General features: G+C 35.7%; 1 protein-coding gene across 6 annotated transcripts in view; it reads right to left on the reverse strand.

Moving 5' to 3' along the window:
• The window catches only part of ARHGAP12 (Rho GTPase activating protein 12), a 117,911-nt gene that overhangs the window by 42,753 nt on the left and 56,808 nt on the right, over nucleotides 1-18,350 (reverse strand). For 5 of the 6 annotated variants that reach the window (XM_081820827.1, XM_031029003.2, XM_031029004.2 and 2 more), the window contains exons 5-7: nucleotides 14,129-14,392; nucleotides 6,486-6,623; nucleotides 5,246-5,326 (exon numbers count right to left, since the gene is read on the reverse strand). In XM_081820827.1, coding sequence (XP_081676953.1) covers nucleotides 5,246-5,326; nucleotides 6,486-6,623; nucleotides 14,129-14,392 — 483 coding nt within the window. The remainder of the gene's footprint in view (nucleotides 1-5,245; nucleotides 5,327-6,485; nucleotides 6,624-14,128; nucleotides 14,393-18,350) is intronic. The other variant, XM_031029005.2, reaches the window with a different exon arrangement.

Below are 18,350 nucleotides of genomic sequence, written 5' to 3' on the forward strand. Positions count from 1 at the left end.
AAAAAAAAAGATCTTACAAACCTTTAATAGGCATATTCTTAGTTACAACTCTTCCTACTGCTACTGCTGGTAATGAAATTTATTTGTCACATCTCAAGCCTGATTTACTAGAGAGATGGGTAGTTTTTTTTTTTTTTTTAACATTTTATTTATTTATTCTCTAGAGAGAGAGAGAAAAAAAGAGAGAGCACAAAGCCAAGGGGAGAGGCAGAGGGAGACACAGACTCCCTGCTGAGCTGTGAGCCTGACACAGGGCTTGATCCCAGGACCTCGGGATCATGACCTGAGCTGAAGGGAGACACTTAACTGACTGAGCCACCCACGCACCCCAAGAGATGGGTAGTTTTTATGTTGATTTTATATCCAGCAACTCAACAGCTTTGAGTTTGTAAATTCTCTTGATTTTTCTAATAATCAAAACAACTGTATCTCTTCTCAATTTTTACTTTATTGTTGAATAGAAGCAGTGATTTTAAAAAGTTCAAATCTAGTTCCTAATTCTAATGAGAAAGCTTCTGTAACTTCACAATTAAGTATGAAATTTACTGTAGATTATTTGACAAATAACCTTTAGCATGATGTAATATAGCACTACATCTGAAATGATTTTCTTGTAGAAGCAAATAGTGGGTCATGGTTTTTTATCATTTCTGAAAAATTTTTAACAGGTGTGTTTAGACATTTAATGTAATTATATACATTAGGATTCAAGTCTGCCATTCTACTTTCTATCCTGTTATTCATTTGAGTTTCTCCCTTCCCACCTTCCTGTGGGCTACTTGAAAAGTTTTTACTATTACATTTTAATTCATCTATAGTTTCTTGAATCTATATTTTGTTAGTTTTTTAGTGCTTGTTCTAGGGATTACAATTCACATGCTTAATTTATCACAGTCTAACAGTATCAACCTTTCATGATTTCAGATGAAATGCAGAAATCTTACCAACGACTACATCACTTCACTCTCCCCTCTTTACGGTGTAAGTAACATCTCTACCTACAATGAGTACTTCAGAAATGTTTCAATTTTTGTTTTGAATGTCAACCATAATTTTTAAAACTCAAGACAAGTCTCCTCAGATATTCACCCTTTCCATTGTACTTTCTTCATTTCTGATGTTTCAGGTTTTCTTCAGTTATCATTTCCCTTCTGTGTGAAGGACTTCCTACAGCAATTGTCTGAGAACATGATGCTGGTAATAAACCTCTTAGTTTACTTTCATTTGAAAATGTCCTTATTTTACTTTCATTCCTGAAGGGCATTTTTGTTGGATGTACAATTATGGGTTTACAGTTTTTTCTTTCAGCATCTGAAAAATGTTATACACTTCCTTCCGGCTTCATGATTTCTGATAAGACATCCACTGCCCTTTAAATCATTATTACCCTATAGATACTGTGTTGTTTCATCAAGCTGCTTTCAAGATTATTTTAGGGGGGAGTTAATACAAAAACAAATAGAAATATTTAGCTATGAGTTAAGTATAGGTTCCAAATTGCTCCTTATATAGGGTCATCCAGGAAGCCTTTTCTTTCAGTGGACCCCGACCTGGGACAAATCACTCAAAAGAAGTCTTGTGTTTGATCTCAGTACTCCACGCAGTCAGAAACTACTATGAAGGAAGATGCAATACAACAAAAGATTCTTCTATAACTCAAATGTTGAGGTACTGATAGGAGCTACAATTAGAATTTGTCAAGTGGAACAAAAATTTCATATGTTTAAATTATTTATTATATTAATAAAATATTGTTCTTCTATAATCTAAATCATTTTCAGTGAACTAAACCTTCAGCAGATTTATCTTCTGGTATCTTTAAGTCAAAATCTGAACGCGTATTTTAGAAGCCCAATAGAACCAATCAATGTCACATAGTTTTCAATATTGAATAGTTATATCCCCAAATATATATTCCTTTCCCAGCACACAGGTATTACATATTTTGGCTCCCACTATCCATAAGATTTTTCTTTCCAATTTAATCACTAAATAGGACTGTATTTATAAATGGGACCAGTTTTGAAAAATAGCTGATGTATTCTATAATTTCTTCCCAGTTCATTTACAAATAAAAATATTGTTAATCTTATCTTTTCTCCTAAAGGTTGATAATAGCCATATTAAACTTGGAATATTATTTCCCATTAAAAAGTTTTATTGAGACAAACTGGGAAAATAAAGTTAGGCCATTTCATATCCAATTCTTTGTAAAACAAACAACCAAAAAGACCCCCTAAAAAACCACAACAAAACAAAACAAAACCAACACCTCACAAACAAAAAAACCCAAACTGTTGCTAGAGTATCATTCAACTGCTATTCTCTGGTTTATAAAACACTATAGGAATTTGAGGGGTTGGTACAACTTCAAAGTTTAAAAGGTAAATATGGTTTTATCTGCAGAATCAGATTCCAAAAGTACTAATTAATGATGAAAATGGAAATAATCCATGAATGTTTTACTGCATTATATTTCATAATTTTAAAGAGTGATAACAGAAAACTTCCAAGCATGAAATATGTGAGGAGCAATTTATGGCACTCTTAATATATTTTTATTTGGGTCTTTATTCATTCTTGGTATTATTTTATGGTTAAATTTTTTTTTTTTAAGATTTTATTTATTTATTTGACAGAGAGACAGCGAGAGAAGGAACACAAGCAGGGGGAGTGGGAGAGGGAGAAGCAGGCTTCCCGAGGAGCAGGGAGCCCAATGCGGGGCTCGATCCCAGGACTCTGGGATCATGACCTGAGCCAAAGGCAGACACTTAATGACTGAGCCACCCAGGCGCCCCTGGTTCATTTTAAATAAAAACAATGTGACAGGCACCTGGGTGGCTCAGTCAGTTAAGTATCTGCCTTCAGCTCAGGTCATGATCCCAGGGTCCTGGGATGGTGCCCAGCATTGGGGTCTCTGCTCAGTGGGAAGCCTGTTTCTCCCTTTCCCTCTGCCTGCCACTCCCCCTGCTTATGCTATCAAATAAATAAATAAAATCTTAAAAAAACAAAAAACAAAACCAATGTGACAAAACCATGGAGACAATAAAAAGATCAGTGGTTGGCAGGGGCTGGGAGAGGTAGCGAACAGAGGATTTTTAGGGCAGTGAAAATACTTTGTATGATATTATAATGAAAGACATGTCTGTATACTTTTGTCCAAACCCACAGAATACACAACACCAAGAATGAACCCTAAGGTAGACTATGGACTTTGGGTGATTATGACGTGTCAAGGTAGGTTCATCCTTAGTAAAGAATAGACCATTCTGGTGAGTGATGTTGATAACGGGGGAGGTTGTGCATGTGTAGGAGGAACTAGGGATATAAGAGAAATCTCTGTACCTTCCTCTCACTTTTACTGTAAACCTATAACTGTTCTAAAAAAATTAAGCCTTAAAAAAAAAAAAAAAGCCCACAATGTGATATATCTTCATAACTCTTTGCATGTGAGTTTTGTAATTAAAATATAAAAGTTATCATCAATAACACTAATGTTATGTTGCAAACAGCATTATTTTCAAAAAACAATCCTATTTATATGTAAATTTTAATACAACTTCTCATTTTGAAAGTATTAAAAAATGGTTAAAAATAGTTTTTTCTGGGGCGCCTGGGTGGCTCAGTTGGTTAAGCGTCTGCCTTCGGCTCAGGTCATGATCCCAGAGTCCTGGGATCGAGTCCCACATCGGGCTCCCTGCTCAGCGGGGAGCCTGTTTCTCCTTCTCCTTCTGCCTGCCTCTCTGCCTACTTGTGCTCTATCTCTCTGTCAAATAAATAAATAGAATATTTAAAAAAAATTTTTTTCTGCTGAGTTGGGCAAAAGAGAAAGTACTTGTGAAAATACATGCTAAAATACATGTAAAATATGGAAATACAAAAGCTTATTTGAAGATCTGACAAGGCTTTTTAACACAAGAAAATTCTGGGGCTGTACTTATAGCTAAATTAATCAAAAGAATTATTATTTCCTTTAGCCTCACCACCGACCCCTGAACCCTGCGCCAAGTTTGCATTATAGCAACCTACATCGTTCCTTGGTATCTTAGCATTTTAAAAGCTCTCAGACTTATAATGGAGTTCTTATGCTACTAGCTCAAGACAGGTCACAAAGGTGTTCTTAATAATCGAGTACTGGCTGTATATCTTATTATACTAATATCAAGCCTTACAATTTCATGAAATACAGGCCAGATAACATTCACATAGGAAGAAACCACAATTATTACTACTTTACTAGACAGTGTTTTCCAACCTTCAAGTTAGTAACATCTAGTGATTTTTTCTATATCCATGTATCTTTATACTAATAGTACTTTTCTTTAAATTGACCTACTTTGGCAAAAAGACAATTTCTTTAAAAACTGAAGTCTATCTAACACTATAGATATGTCTGCTAACACTGTCATTTCTAAAACATCAACATTTAATATCAATTAAATTTTAAATGTTTGCTCAGATATCATTTAAAATTATCTCAATACTAATAGTGACAAGCACATGACCACTTTGAAGCCCACTGCCTTAAGATAAACTCAGCGCTGATGTACTTATCTGAAAAAAGGTATCCAGTGAAACCCCAGAAAATCTCATCAGCACACGCTGCTAATGACTGACACAATTACAACACATATTTACATACGAGAATAAACTGGAATACTGAGTTGCTTTTTTCTCTTAAAAAAAGATTAAATGTAAGATTAACCTCATGTAGAAAATTCAATATATGTAAGTTGACTAGATGTAAGATGGCCTTATTGGCACTGAAGGAAATTCTTTTTTTTTTTTAAAGATTTATTTATTTATTTATTTGAGACAGAGAGAATGAGAGAGAGAGAGCACATGAGAGGGGGGAGGGTCAGAGGCAGAAGCAGGCTCCCTGCCGAGCAGGGAGCCCGATGCGGGACTCGATCCCGGGACTCCAGGACCATGACCTGAGCCGAAGGCAGTCGCTCAACCAACTGAGCCACCCAGGCGCCCTAGGAAATTCTTATTTCTAGGAATGATGAACAACTGATTTCAAGTTAAACCAAAAGAATTTTTGAATAGGAATTATCGGTATTACATAGCAAAGATCATACATATCTTAGAAAAATGTAGCCAAAGGATTCTCAATGAATTCCAAAAAAAAAGTTTCGCTTTTTAAAAGCTGAATAAAAATTTTACAGTAAATCTACTGAGACCATTTTCAGATATTATTTTATCTACTGTTTTAAAATAGAAATTCAATGTTAAGGTTTATTACCTTCGGCAATTCCCATTCCGAACGAGATCCATCTGCACTGTAGTAATATTGTCTACCTTGATCATCAACATGCTTGAGCCACTACAAAAACAAAACAGATGTAAAACAACAAACACAAAAACCAAAAAAAGTGTTATTTTTTAAATTTAAGTAAAAGTGATTTAAGCTTATACAACCAGAGATATTAGACATTTTTCTTGTGAATTTTATTCTACTTCCTCAAGAACACCGTAAAAAAAATTTACAAACTTACACTAATAGATTTGTATTTTAAGTTTGGTAAGAGTAAGTAAACTCAATATTAAATGTGAATTTATTTCCTCTTTCTTCCAGTGTCAAGCTAGTTCCAATGTCAAGCACCACTTAACATAAGAAAATATAACATAAAGACACACAGATATACATATACACTGGACACAGTGCCACACTCACTCTGAAAACAGGGTTGAGAAATGAACAAAAGAGAATTTTTTTTAAATCTTCAAATACAAAACTACTGAACAATTCAAGCCAAACTTCGTGCAAACCCTTAGGAATTACCTCCTGCAGCCAACACATTTCTCACTCAGTATCATTTAAATAACACTAATAATAAAACTTCATACGATATGATACAGGGACTATGAGGGGCAAAAGACTAAGTACTGCTAATTTAACACATGATCTTAAATGTGAAATACATGAAAACTAATGTGTCCTTATGTTCTAGTGTGAAGTAATTAAAGCAAGCACAACCAACCAGTTATCTTCTCTGATGATACCAGATGTTAATACATAAAATTTCAATATGCATCCCAAACTAGTTCATCATAAAGTACTAGATTCATGGTTTTTGTTTTACATAACTTGGTTATAAAAGAAAAAGGAGTATAGAAAGTGAGGTGGTGTATCATAGTGACACATGCTGAGAACACTATTCCTAAAAAACCATTCCTCAAGAAAAATATAAAGAAATATGCTTACTGAAGAAGTCTAAACAGAATGACACTCAGTAGGTCTACTCTTAAAAAGGTGTGTCTTAAACAGTTTTGACACCACAAAAATCAGTGTAATTATAAGCAATTTATAACCATGAATCAGTAGTTACATAATGAGTTTTCATGTTGTCAATTGGCATGATTTCAGAATTACAATAAAGAATATTTTCATGCGTTTTTAAAATACTACTAGAACTTCAGTACACAACTATTTCATGAAAGGATTCTGACCAAAAAAACTAGATGAGAAAAAAAGAATGTACCTTTTCATTAGTATAGTCACTGGTATATAAGGTATGCCCACGTTCATCCAACTCTTCTGACCAACCCCTTGGAGGAGAACCACACTGACTATCTGACTGGCTGTAACAAATGTTGTGGTAGTTTTCTTCTGATGAAAGCTATAAATAGTCAGAAACATAAGGATTTTTCTTCTTTGAATATATATATATATATATATATATATATATGCAGCAGTTGAAAATCTAAGCAATAAACTGTAATTAGCCATAAACACTAAGATATCTTGACTATATCTGAAAATTTAATTTTCAAAACAAATTGTTAGTCTTTCAAATAGTACACTGTAAGTGGTAAGGTTAAATTAATAATAGTTATTTTATCATAACGATGTAACCCTGGAAAAATTCACCATAATAAAACTGAAAACAATGTTTTCAGACTGAGAGATAAAATGCTACCTTCTATTATTTAATTCTGCTTTTAAACTGAAATCAGGTTAAAAACCGACAGGAGAAGGGGCGCCTGGGTGGTTCAGTCGTTAAGCGTCTGCCTTTGGCTCAGGTCATGATCCCAAGGTCCTGGGATCGAGCCCCACATCGGGCTCCCTGCTCCACGGGAAGCCTGCTTCTCCCTCTCCAACTTCCCCTGCTTGTGTTCCCTCTCTCGGCTGTATCTCTCTCTGTCAAATAAGTATATAAAAATAATAATAATAAAACCCCGACAGGAGTGTGTATGGGTATACACATCCACGTGTAAGCAAAATAGGGGATGAGGGTACTTCATCAGACTGAGTTTCTTGAAAATTCTCATGCCTGGCAAACAAAAGTGCTCAAGATATAAATATATCTTGAATTATGTTTTTTCTAATGTATGGAACTGGGAGGGGGGAGACACTAGTCTTGTAATACTGTATTTTATGTTCTAATTTATTGATTTTACTTGTCTAATTTATTTCCTCAATCAAATGTTCATTAAAGATAGTTGAAAACTAAACTTCAAAACAAGAAAAATAATATTGAAAAAATTCAAACATGATAGAGCAGTGAAAAAATTCAGTATGGAAATAACTTAGGTATGCTTTACTTTTAGAAGCATGATAAAGGGCGCCTGGGTGGCTCAGTCGTTAAGCGTCTGCCTTCGGCTCAAGTCATGATCCTGGGGTCCCGAGATCAAGTCCCACATCGGGCTCCCTGCTTGGCAGGAAGCCTGCTTCTCCCTCTCCCACTCCCCCTGCTTGTGTTCCTGCTCTCGCTATCTCTCTCTGTCAAATAAATAAAATCTTTAAAAAATAAAATAAAATAAAAGCATGATAAAATTCAGACATACAAGACAAGCAATTAAGATTGACAAAACTTAATTTCTGCTTTTTCAAACAAGAGGGCACCATAATGTGAGTAGCAACTTGCTTACTGCAATTAAACTTCATTCATTCACAAATATTTATGGAGATTAGCTCTCTTGTAAATGACCCCTCTAGGGTCATTTTTAGGTAGATTCTCAATGTTGTAGAAGTAACTTAAAGACATAAACATACTAATAGTAACATGTTCACAAAAACTGACATACACAACTTTACAGAAGCCCTGCATAAAGTGAGCTATATACGTTTTGTAACAGTAATGTTAAAAATGGAAAACCTAGGGCGCCTGGGTGGCTCAGTTGGTTAAGCGACTGCCTTCAGCTCAGGTCATGATCCTGGAGTCCCGGGATCGAGTCCCACATCAGGCTCCCTGCTCAGCAGGGAGTCTGCTTCTCCCTCTGACCCTCCTTCCTCTCATGCTCTCTGTCTCTCATTCTCTCTCTCGCAAATAAATAAAATCTTTAAAAAAAAAAAAAAAAAAGGAAAACCTATTTCAAAAATCAGGACTTGCGGTGCCTGGGTGGCTCAGTCAGTTAAGCGGCTGCCTTCGGCTCCGGTCATGATCCCAGGGTCCTGGGATCCAGCCCTGCATCGGGCTCCCTGCTCGGCGGGAAGCCTGCTTCTCCCTCTCCCACTCCCCATACTTGTGTTCCCTCTCACCTGTCTCTCTCTGTCAGATAAATAAATAAAATCTTTAAAAACAAAAAAAGCAAAAAAAAGCCCTAAAATCAGGACTTATTTTTAAATTGAGACCACTTAAAATATACGTTCATGTAAGCAAAGTACAATAAAATCTTTTAGAAACAGAGAAATCTATACAATGGATTATTCAGCCATAAAAAAAAAAGAATGTAATTTTACCATCTGCAACAGAGATGGACCTTAAGCCCATTATGCTAAGTGAAATAAGTCAGATAGAGAAAGACAAATATCGTATGATCCCACTTATGTGGAGTCCTCAAAACAAAACAGAACAAACTCACAGATACAGAGAACAGACTGGTGGTTGCCAGAGGTGGGGGAGGAGGCAGGTTAAATGGGTGAAGGGGGCCAAAAGGCACAAATTTCCAGTTATACAATAAATAAGTCATGGGGATGTAATGTACTACATGGAAAACACAGTTAATAATACTGTATTGCATATGTGAAAGTTGCTAAGACAGTGGATCTTAAAACTTCTCACAAGACAAAAAAATTCTGTAAGTGGTGATGGATGTTAACTAGACTTATTGTGGTGATCATTTCGCAATATACACAAATATAGAATCACTAGGGTTGTACACCTGAAACTAACAATGTTGTATGTCAATTACACCTGAATTATAGTAAAACTAATTTAGGAAACAAAGTCATTAAATCAATTTTTTAATAAACATGACTTTCTAGCCGACGAAATGCTCCCATAATTTCCCAATTTTTGTGCAGTAAGATGTTTCTTTCTTGCATGAAAAGAAACCTCCGGTACCTCAACATGTTTTATTTCTTTATAAAACCAGGAGTACCTTTAAAATCTTGATATTTACTGCTAGAAAAGAGCTATTTAGTGCCAATTAAATAAAATTATTTTTGGTAAGCATTCTCTAAATGTTAACTGTGCTATACTCATAACTCCATTCAGCAGGGTACTTGGCTCAGTAACTTTGGGGTATATATTTTGCGGCAAATATAGCCTTATAGAGGGGGCTACAGAGATGTTCCATTTACAGGAGAATGACACAGGGATACTGATTACCTGGATTAAAACAATTTAAAATATTACATAAATTTTTCAAGAATCATCCAGAAGCAAGAGGTTAAGAAATACTCAGAGATCAATATAATCTAAATAGAATATAAAGACCAGCTTTCTCTTTGAAGGCATTTGCCAAACCCCAAACTAGAACATTAGTTTTCAAGGCCATGAAGTATTGGGGAACAGGAATCGAGACTACCAAAAGTAGGGAGTGTTAACAGGATTCCCCCCTGACAATAAAGAACTGGAACCCCAAAGAACTATGCCCTCAGATTATCAGTGAGCCAGAAATAAGTCTTGTCCCTTATTCCTCACAAGGGAAATAACAGGAATCTCCCCAGATAAATGGGGGGAAATGGGAGAATCTCCAACCATAAACCAGGCTTCATGCAATCCAAATTACTACTACCTAGATGGCCTATAAAAACTAAAGCTGAAAATTCAGTTTCAAATGTTCACAGGATACTAGCTTCCTGGCAGAAACAAAAGCAAATCCTCTCTGACAGAACAATCTTTCAACCCCAGCATTAAAGACTTCTATATGTAAAAATCTCTAAGCACTATACATAGTCTAATATTAAAACACACATACAGGGACGCCTGGGTGGCTAGTTGGTAAAGCATCTGCCTTTCACTCGGGTCATGATCCCAGGGTCCTGGGATCAAGTCCCACATCGGGCTCCCTGCTCAGTGGGGAGCCTGCTTCTCCCTCTGCCTGCCGCTCCCCCTGCTTGTGCTCTCAGACAAATAAATAAAATATTTTAAAAAATAAATAAGTAAAACACACATATGTGGACAAGATGTGAAACAAAACACCATGAGTAAGAGTCAGCAGAAAAGCAGCATAATCCAACTTTTAAAGACCTTATGTACCAGAATTATAAAAAATAAAATATAAAATAAGACTAAAGAAAGATATGACAAATAAATGAAATACATGATCCTTCACTGGATCTTTCATTGCAGGAAAAAAAAATCTATAAAGGATATTACCTGACAAGTGAGAAACACTGAATATTAACTGTGTATTAAGTAACATACCAATATTAAACTTCTTGGGTATGATAATCTTTCACCAAAAACAACGACAACAGTTTTGCTGGAAAATGTCCTTATACTTAGAGAATAAAATATTATGTTGTCTTAATCCAAATGGTTCAGAAAAAAAATTACTAGCAGGTAGAAGGAGGAAGAGAAAAAGCAAATGTGGCAAAATGTTAAAACAGGTAAATCTAGATAAAGGTTATCTAGTATGTGAATGTTCATTATACTATTTTTTTAGGTTTAAGACTTTTCAAAGTAATAAGATGGAGAAGCTCTCCCAAATAAATAAAAGCTAACATGTTTTTAAAATTTACAGATTGGTTTAATAATGAAGATGAAAAATAGTGAACAGGAACTACATCAAAAACTACTGAGAATGAAGCACAAAAAGACACAGAGATAAAATTCACAAATAAAGGGAAATCAAAAGACATGACCAATGTAAGCAGATTAAATATTCATCTAATCAAAGTTCCAGAATGAGAGGAAAGAGAAAGTGGGACAGAGGCTATTTATAGAAAACCAGGAATTTTCCAGAACTAATCAAGGACAGGACTCCTCAAGTTCAAGAATCCCAACAAAAGGGGCGCCTGGGTGGCTCAGTCAGTTAAGTGTCTGCCTTCAGCTCAGGTCATGATCCCAGGGTCCTGGGTTGGGCTCCTTGCTCAGCGGGAAATCTGCTTCTCCCTCTCCTGTTTGTGTTCTCTCTTTGTCAAATAAATAAATTTTTAAAAATCCTTAAACAGAGGACTGTATATCAAGTAAAGATATTCTTAAAAAATGAGGAAAAATAAATTTCCAGAAAAAACTACGATTCTATCACTAACATCCTCAGTAAATTTTAAACTAAGATTCTATCACTAGCAAATCCTCGCTAAGAAAATTTAAAAGTACGTGCTTAAGACAGAAGTTATCCAAGACAAACGTTATCCAAGATAATCTCATTTGCATAAAGGAGTGTGACGGGGGAAAAAGTGCTAAATAGGAGGATGAATTTAAGAATCAACATGTACAACAATAAGGGGGCTAAAAACAGAAATAAAAGCCAACAGCAAACAGCACATACAGTTCTCACATGGCCTTAAAGAGCAAGAGGATACTGACTAACTTTAGACTTTGGGAAGTATGCATGTTAGCATTTCTAAGGCAGGGCCCGCCCCAGCAGCACTACTGACATTCAGGGCCAGATGATTCTTTGTTGTGGGAGCTATCTCGTGTATCAAGGATGTTTAATAGCATCTCTGGCTTTCTACCCACAAGATGCCAGGAGCCCTCCCAGAGCTGTAACAACAAAAAAGTGTCCCCAGACATTGTCTAATGTCCCCCAGGAGGCAAAACTGTCCCCAGTTGAGAACCATTGTTCTAGGGTAACCACTAAAATAATAAGCTCTAATTAGATGGAAAAGTGACCACTCATTCCCCCCTCTCAAGCCCCACTAAAAGTACTGAAATATGTTTTAAAAGACTTAAACTGCCAAGAACAGGGAGAACGCAAGAAGAGAGCAGTCACAAAACTCTGGAAGCTGAGAGGCAGATGAACAAAAGACTAACTTATCTACAAAGAAAGCAGATTCTAAAATGGTGGAGGTAGGCAGTGGAGTTGGTGAGGGAAGTGAAATCCAACCACTTTACAGAGCAGAATCTTCAAATGGCTCAGGAACTGACAGTATTAAGTCCTCCTGGAACTAAGGGTGAAGGCAGGGGTATTGCAATGAGGACTAAAATTGCCAGAATCCCTTTCCTTCAGGCCTGCTTGCTAGGTGTGCACCCTCCCCTCTTCCCAGTAAAAGTACAGGAATTAATTACCTCTTATGAGGGAAAAACAGTAAGATTCTGATTTGGAAGACAAGAGGCACAACTGGGTCATGGGTACCAACCAGAAAGAGGGGAGACTGAGGGACTATATGCAAAACTAAATGCTGACTACCAAGACCCTGGCAGCCCTTACTTTCCTGGCAGATTTTAAGACTTCTGTGAAGACGGAATAGTCTAAAAGAAAGACCTAATGGTTCTGACACTAGAGACTCCTGGCAAGCAGCTGATCCATATCGCCATACACCTGAAGTTCAAAATGCCCTCCAACTGTGAGGAAAAAATTATTTCCAACCTAGAATTCTATAGTCAGGCAAGCTATCAATTAAATATAAGAGCAGAATATGAACATTTTCACATACGAAGTCTCAATATTACCTCCTATATGCAACCTTTCTCAAGAAATTATTAGAAAATGTGCTCTGGAGATGAGTAGTGTAAGCAGAGATTGTGATATACAAATCACTCTCATCTATTTATTAATATGGAAAGCTAAAAAGCATGTTTAAAGTTGCTGTGTGTACTTTAAATTTCCTTATTCTATAATTGAACTCTTTCCCTAATTCTTCCAAATTATTAGATTTTACTTTATTATTCATATACAGAACAATGTAATTTGAAATCTTTCTAGATCTACAATTCAAATATTTTCCCAACACTTTTCTTATTATAGTAACACATGAACAAATTTCTCTCACTACTGCCGATCTCATTCTTGAACACTGAAAGTACAAGTTACCACCAAACCAAAGCTATCAATAACCAACTGAAAAATAGGACAAGAAGAGGAGTCATTAACTACAAAAAGCTTTTAGATTCCACTAAATACAAGATGTGTTACCTGATTTTTCCAGCTCCTACCTAACTGGAGTTCTGTTTTTATTATACATGCTTTCTGTAAGAGCAGAGTGCCCCATGCAGGTGTAGGGGCCTCCGTCTATCAAACAGCAGGATTTAACTCCATTCTATCAATCCTACCCAAGTCTCTCCTGTATGTCTGAAGAGTCCCAAGGAATCTCTCCAGACCTCTGACATGACTGTTTCTCAAAATATAGCTGGCCAAGTTCACTGCACCACCCTCCAAGAGGTGCAGGGAAAGGTGAAACAAAGGTGGGGGGCAAGTAGTATGAACACTTGATAGAGAAAATAATGATTTTAGAGTAAACAGTCATACTTTACAAGATAGCTCATTTATAGCAAAGGAATTACATTATACTTATTTTCCTTACATATAAATAAAAAGTGATCTTGTACCTCTGAAGGACAAACACTGAAAAGCATCTCTGTAGCCAAACCAAACCAATACAGAAAAGTGTCTGTTTTAACCAGTTCATAACTTTGTTTTTATTTATGTGGCTAAATTATATCATATATTTTCTTTCCTTTTTCTAAAAAATGTCCTTGATTCGGCAATAACAGTAACTGCATTAGTATCTTCTAGAATGTGAGGGAAGCCACTGGCACTAAGCAATTTTAAATGAGTTAATTCAGGAACTAGTAAACACATTATAAGGTTAGCTACTGTCTACTAGTTAGACATTAGAAAATAACTAGCATTAATATAACGAAACTGGGAAAGAACATTTAGTAGCTTAGAGATTTCAAGTGTTCTACCATTTCAATACCAAGAAATAAACTATTCACTTCTTTGGCCTTGAATAATGAAAAGAGAGAAAGTTTGCTAAGTCACTGGTTGAGTCCTTAATTATTCATACCTCTTGGTCTCCTGGACTCTGGAAATCTCCTTTGCTTATGCCTGTATCCCGAGTCCAACGAGGTGGTTTCCAGGTTCTTTCCTGGGTTCCTCTGTTATAGTAGTAACAACGCCCTGAACTATCTTTATGAGTTTCCCATTCTCCATTAATCTGAATTGCTGGGCTCCCAGGAAGTGGGGGAAGAGCAGACTGGGATATTTTCAGTTCTTGTAGATTAGCGTAGACAGGAGAATCTGGACGTCCTTGATTTGGAGGTGTTGTTGCCTGTGAAAAATGTGAAATATTCAGGCTTAAACTGGCATTTACAAATAAAAATTAAATGAAACATGAGACATAGAAAATACATAAACTTATTTTAAAACATACATACAGGTGTACATATTCTCTCTAAAGAAAAAACAATTTCACAGTATTAAAATTCATGATTTTAAGTGTACTTAATAACTTCCCCTCACCATGAAAGAATAGTCCACTAGAAGTCAGGAACTGTGGGTTCCAGTTCAAGATCTGGCACTAACAAGTTGTATGACATTGGATTAGATCACCTCATCCTCCCTGAAATTGAATTTTTAAATCTCTGTAAATGAGGGAATCAGATTAAACCACACAGGTCTCCTTTGTCTCTAAAAGTCTATGATTTTAGGCAATTTTTTAAAATACAAAAAGTCTTACATATGAGTAATTAAACATTTATTCAGAAAACTATCAAAAAAGATTTTATGTTCTAAACTTAAACATTAAATCAGCAATATATAAATGAAAGATAAAGGAGATAAAATACTTCAGCTAAGAATTTACTACATTCTATTCTTTCTCAGCTAAATTTCTCAGTAGCAATAAATCATTTAATCTCTTCCTAGGTTCCTGATTTGTGAACTTCCTAACAGTGGAATAATAAGAATCAGCAGTAACTGATTAAAATGCTTAATCTCAATCTACAGCTTTACTTTTTACTTTTAAATGTCTCACTAGATGTCAGTCAAGAGCAGAATATTCTTCATACACTTTGCATAAGGACATTGTAAACTGTATTAAGTTAGAATTCTAGTAGCTGAAGAAAAAAGCACACGTCTGAGAACACCCTTTTACACTGTGCATTCGTATTTGTGTACATATCTTTCCTTCTATGACAGAGTTTCTCAACCTTGGCACCAATAACATTTTGGGTCAGATAATTCTTTACTGTGGGGGGCTATCTTGTGTGTTTTAGAATGTTTACTAGCATCTCTGGCCTCTACCCACTAGATGATAGAGGCATTTCCATTATGCCAACTAAAAAGTCTCCAGACATCGCCAAATGTCCTCTGGGGACATAACTGACCCTGGCTGAGAACTATTGCTTTACTATATAAATCCTAGAGTTATATTCAGATGTTTAATTACTTCTATAATGTACCCAAGAGTTTTATGAATGCTTAAAAATACAGAATTTAAAAAGGGAAATGTGGATGGATACACTGAATCAGTTTTATTTGAATCAGTTTTATTAAAATTAAAGTACTTTAACTCCTAAAATATTATTTGCCTGTAAAATAATCATAATGAGTCTAAACCACAGAATAAGATTTATAAGAGAACACAGTAAAAATAACCCCAAACATGAATACATATGTAAAATGATTACATTCGGTCTTTTTACACATGGTAATTACCCAACTACTGTATTCAATGATACAAATTAGACTGTTTTCCTTGAAATGTTAGCTTTGAATTTAGACTACCACCAAACAGCATCTTTCTATGAAGAAAATCTATCTAAGACAGATTTCCATGTAGTATTTCTCTTCCAGACTAATTCCTTATCCTGGTGAATTAGCCAAGGTAACAATGTTTCTCTGACTACAATGAAGTCTGTTAATATAACAAACAATTCTATATAGCAAATCATTTCTCAGAACCTTACCTAGAGAATATTTATTCAACAAGTGTTAAAAGAAGTTCTTATTTTGCTCCTGATACTTTACTAGACTTGGAGAAATAAAGATGCCAAGAAACAGCCATTTTCTAAAAGCTATTTATGGAAAATAATATTAAATCCTTAAGAAACAACCAATTCCTATTATTTAAACAGTTCAAATTCAAACAGGTTTTCTAATTTAAAAAATTGAAATGCTTCAACACGGTTTATGAGACTAGCGTAATTCTAAAACAAAACCAAAGAATTAAATGAAAGAAAATTATAAACCAACCTCACTTACAAATATAAATGAAAATATACAAAGTAAAACATTAGCAATCAAATCCAGCACTGCATTAAGTAAATCAAGAAAGAAGTAGAAATATTAATAAAGTCTGTCTTTAGGAACTCTTTTACTATAATTCTTTACATTAACAGATTCACATAATCATCTCCACAGATACCAACAATGCATTTGATAAAATTCAATGTGGATTCAGGATAAAACTCCTAGACTTTTTTTTTTTTTTAAGATTTTAATTTGAGAGAGCGCGCATGCGCGCGCTCGAGCACGAGCAGAGGGGGAGGGGCAGAGGGAGAGGGAGAAGCAGACTCCCCGCTGAGCAGGGAGCCCCCATGCGGGACTGGATCCCAGGATCACCATCTGAGCTGAAGGCAGACACTTAACCAATTGAGCCACCCAGGCGCCCCTAATTTGACTTTTAGAAATTATTATTATTATTTTTTTTTTAGATTTTATTTATTTATTACAGAGCGAGCGAGAGAGAAACAGCATGAGAGGGGAGAGGGTCAGAGGGAGAAGCAGGCTCCCCGCCGAGCCGGGAGCCCGATGTGGGGCTCGATCCCAGGGCTCCGGGATCATGACCTGAGCCGAAGGCAGTCGCTCAACCAACTGAGCCACCCAGGCGCCCCTGACTTTTAGAAATTATTATTTAAAAATAAACATCACAGTTAGCAAGACACTGATAAGAAGCATTTTCATTAGAAGAATAAAACTAGGATGCCAAGTATCACTGCTTTTATTCAACACTGTACTGGAGGTTCTAAGCAATGTACTACTAAGATATGAAAATTGAGGGCGCCTGGGTGGCTCAGTTGGTTAAGCGACTGCCTTCGGCTCAGGTCATGATCCTGGAGTTCCAGGATCGAGTCCGGCATCCGGCTCCCTGCTCTGCAGGGAGTCTGCTTCTCCCTCTGACCCTCCCCCCTCTCATGTGCTCTCTATCTCTCAAATAAATAAATAAAATCTTTAAAAAAAAAAAAGATATGAAAAATGAGTTAAACTCAAATACCTTAGAGGAAAAAAGATACCCTGATATTTGTCAATGACATAACAAATATCTGGAAACTCAAATCCATAAAAACTAAGAAATTTAGTAAGTTGGCCTGATAAAAGATCATCTAATCAATTTTCCATACATGAGCAAGGGCAAACAGGAAAATGTAACAACAGAAAAACCTCATTCACAATAGGAAAATAATACAAATAAGCTTTAAAAGAAATGTACAAAACCAAATGGGGAACACTTATAAAATCTCCCTCAGGTGCCTAAAATCATACTTGAATAGATAAACCTTTGTTCCTAAATAAAAAACTGAACTTCATAATCATATTACTTCTGCAAAAATTAATGTATAAATTCTACAAATTCAATGCAATGTCCAGCAAGCGGTATAGTTAGTACACTGCCTAGCAAACAGCAGCACTTAATGAAATTTGTTAAATGAATGAACATGTGAACAAAAGAATGCAAACACATAATGCCCAAGTAAAAGCAAAATTCAAGGAGTAGGAACTGGTTACATGTGATAAAAAGAGAAGAAATTAGGAAAACATCCACATTTCTAGTATGGGGAAAGGATGGACAGTTGTGTCACCATTTAAGATAGAAACTATTTAAAAATGAATTGGGAGTCAAGTACTCAACTAAACACTAAGATTATAAATATGAATTTTAAAATGTACTGTCTTCTAAGACTTCATAATACAGCAAAAGAAAAGTCAAACAAAAGATCATTTAAATGTGTAATAGACAAGACTCAGAGCTATGTATGGGACATGCTATGAGAGCAAAAAGGAAAAAGACCTGGAAACAAGTGACTGAGTCCGAGAAATGAATAAATAAGAGTCAGTCAGGTAAAAGGTGGAGATACAGAGGCAATATGAACAAAAATTTGGAAAAACAGCATGGTACAGTCAAGGAATGTTGTGACTCCTAAAGTAGGTAAAAGGAGTAGCAAGAGAAAGATCTAAGAAACAGTAAATTACAGAACAAGGAGGTTGAAGACTTTAAGGCAGGAAGT

The sequence above is a fragment of the Leptonychotes weddellii genome, chromosome 5, assembly GCF_054177405.1.
Source record: "Leptonychotes weddellii isolate Sample4059 chromosome 5, ASM5417740v2, whole genome shotgun sequence".
Taxonomy (NCBI): Eukaryota; Metazoa; Chordata; class Mammalia; order Carnivora; family Phocidae; genus Leptonychotes; species Leptonychotes weddellii.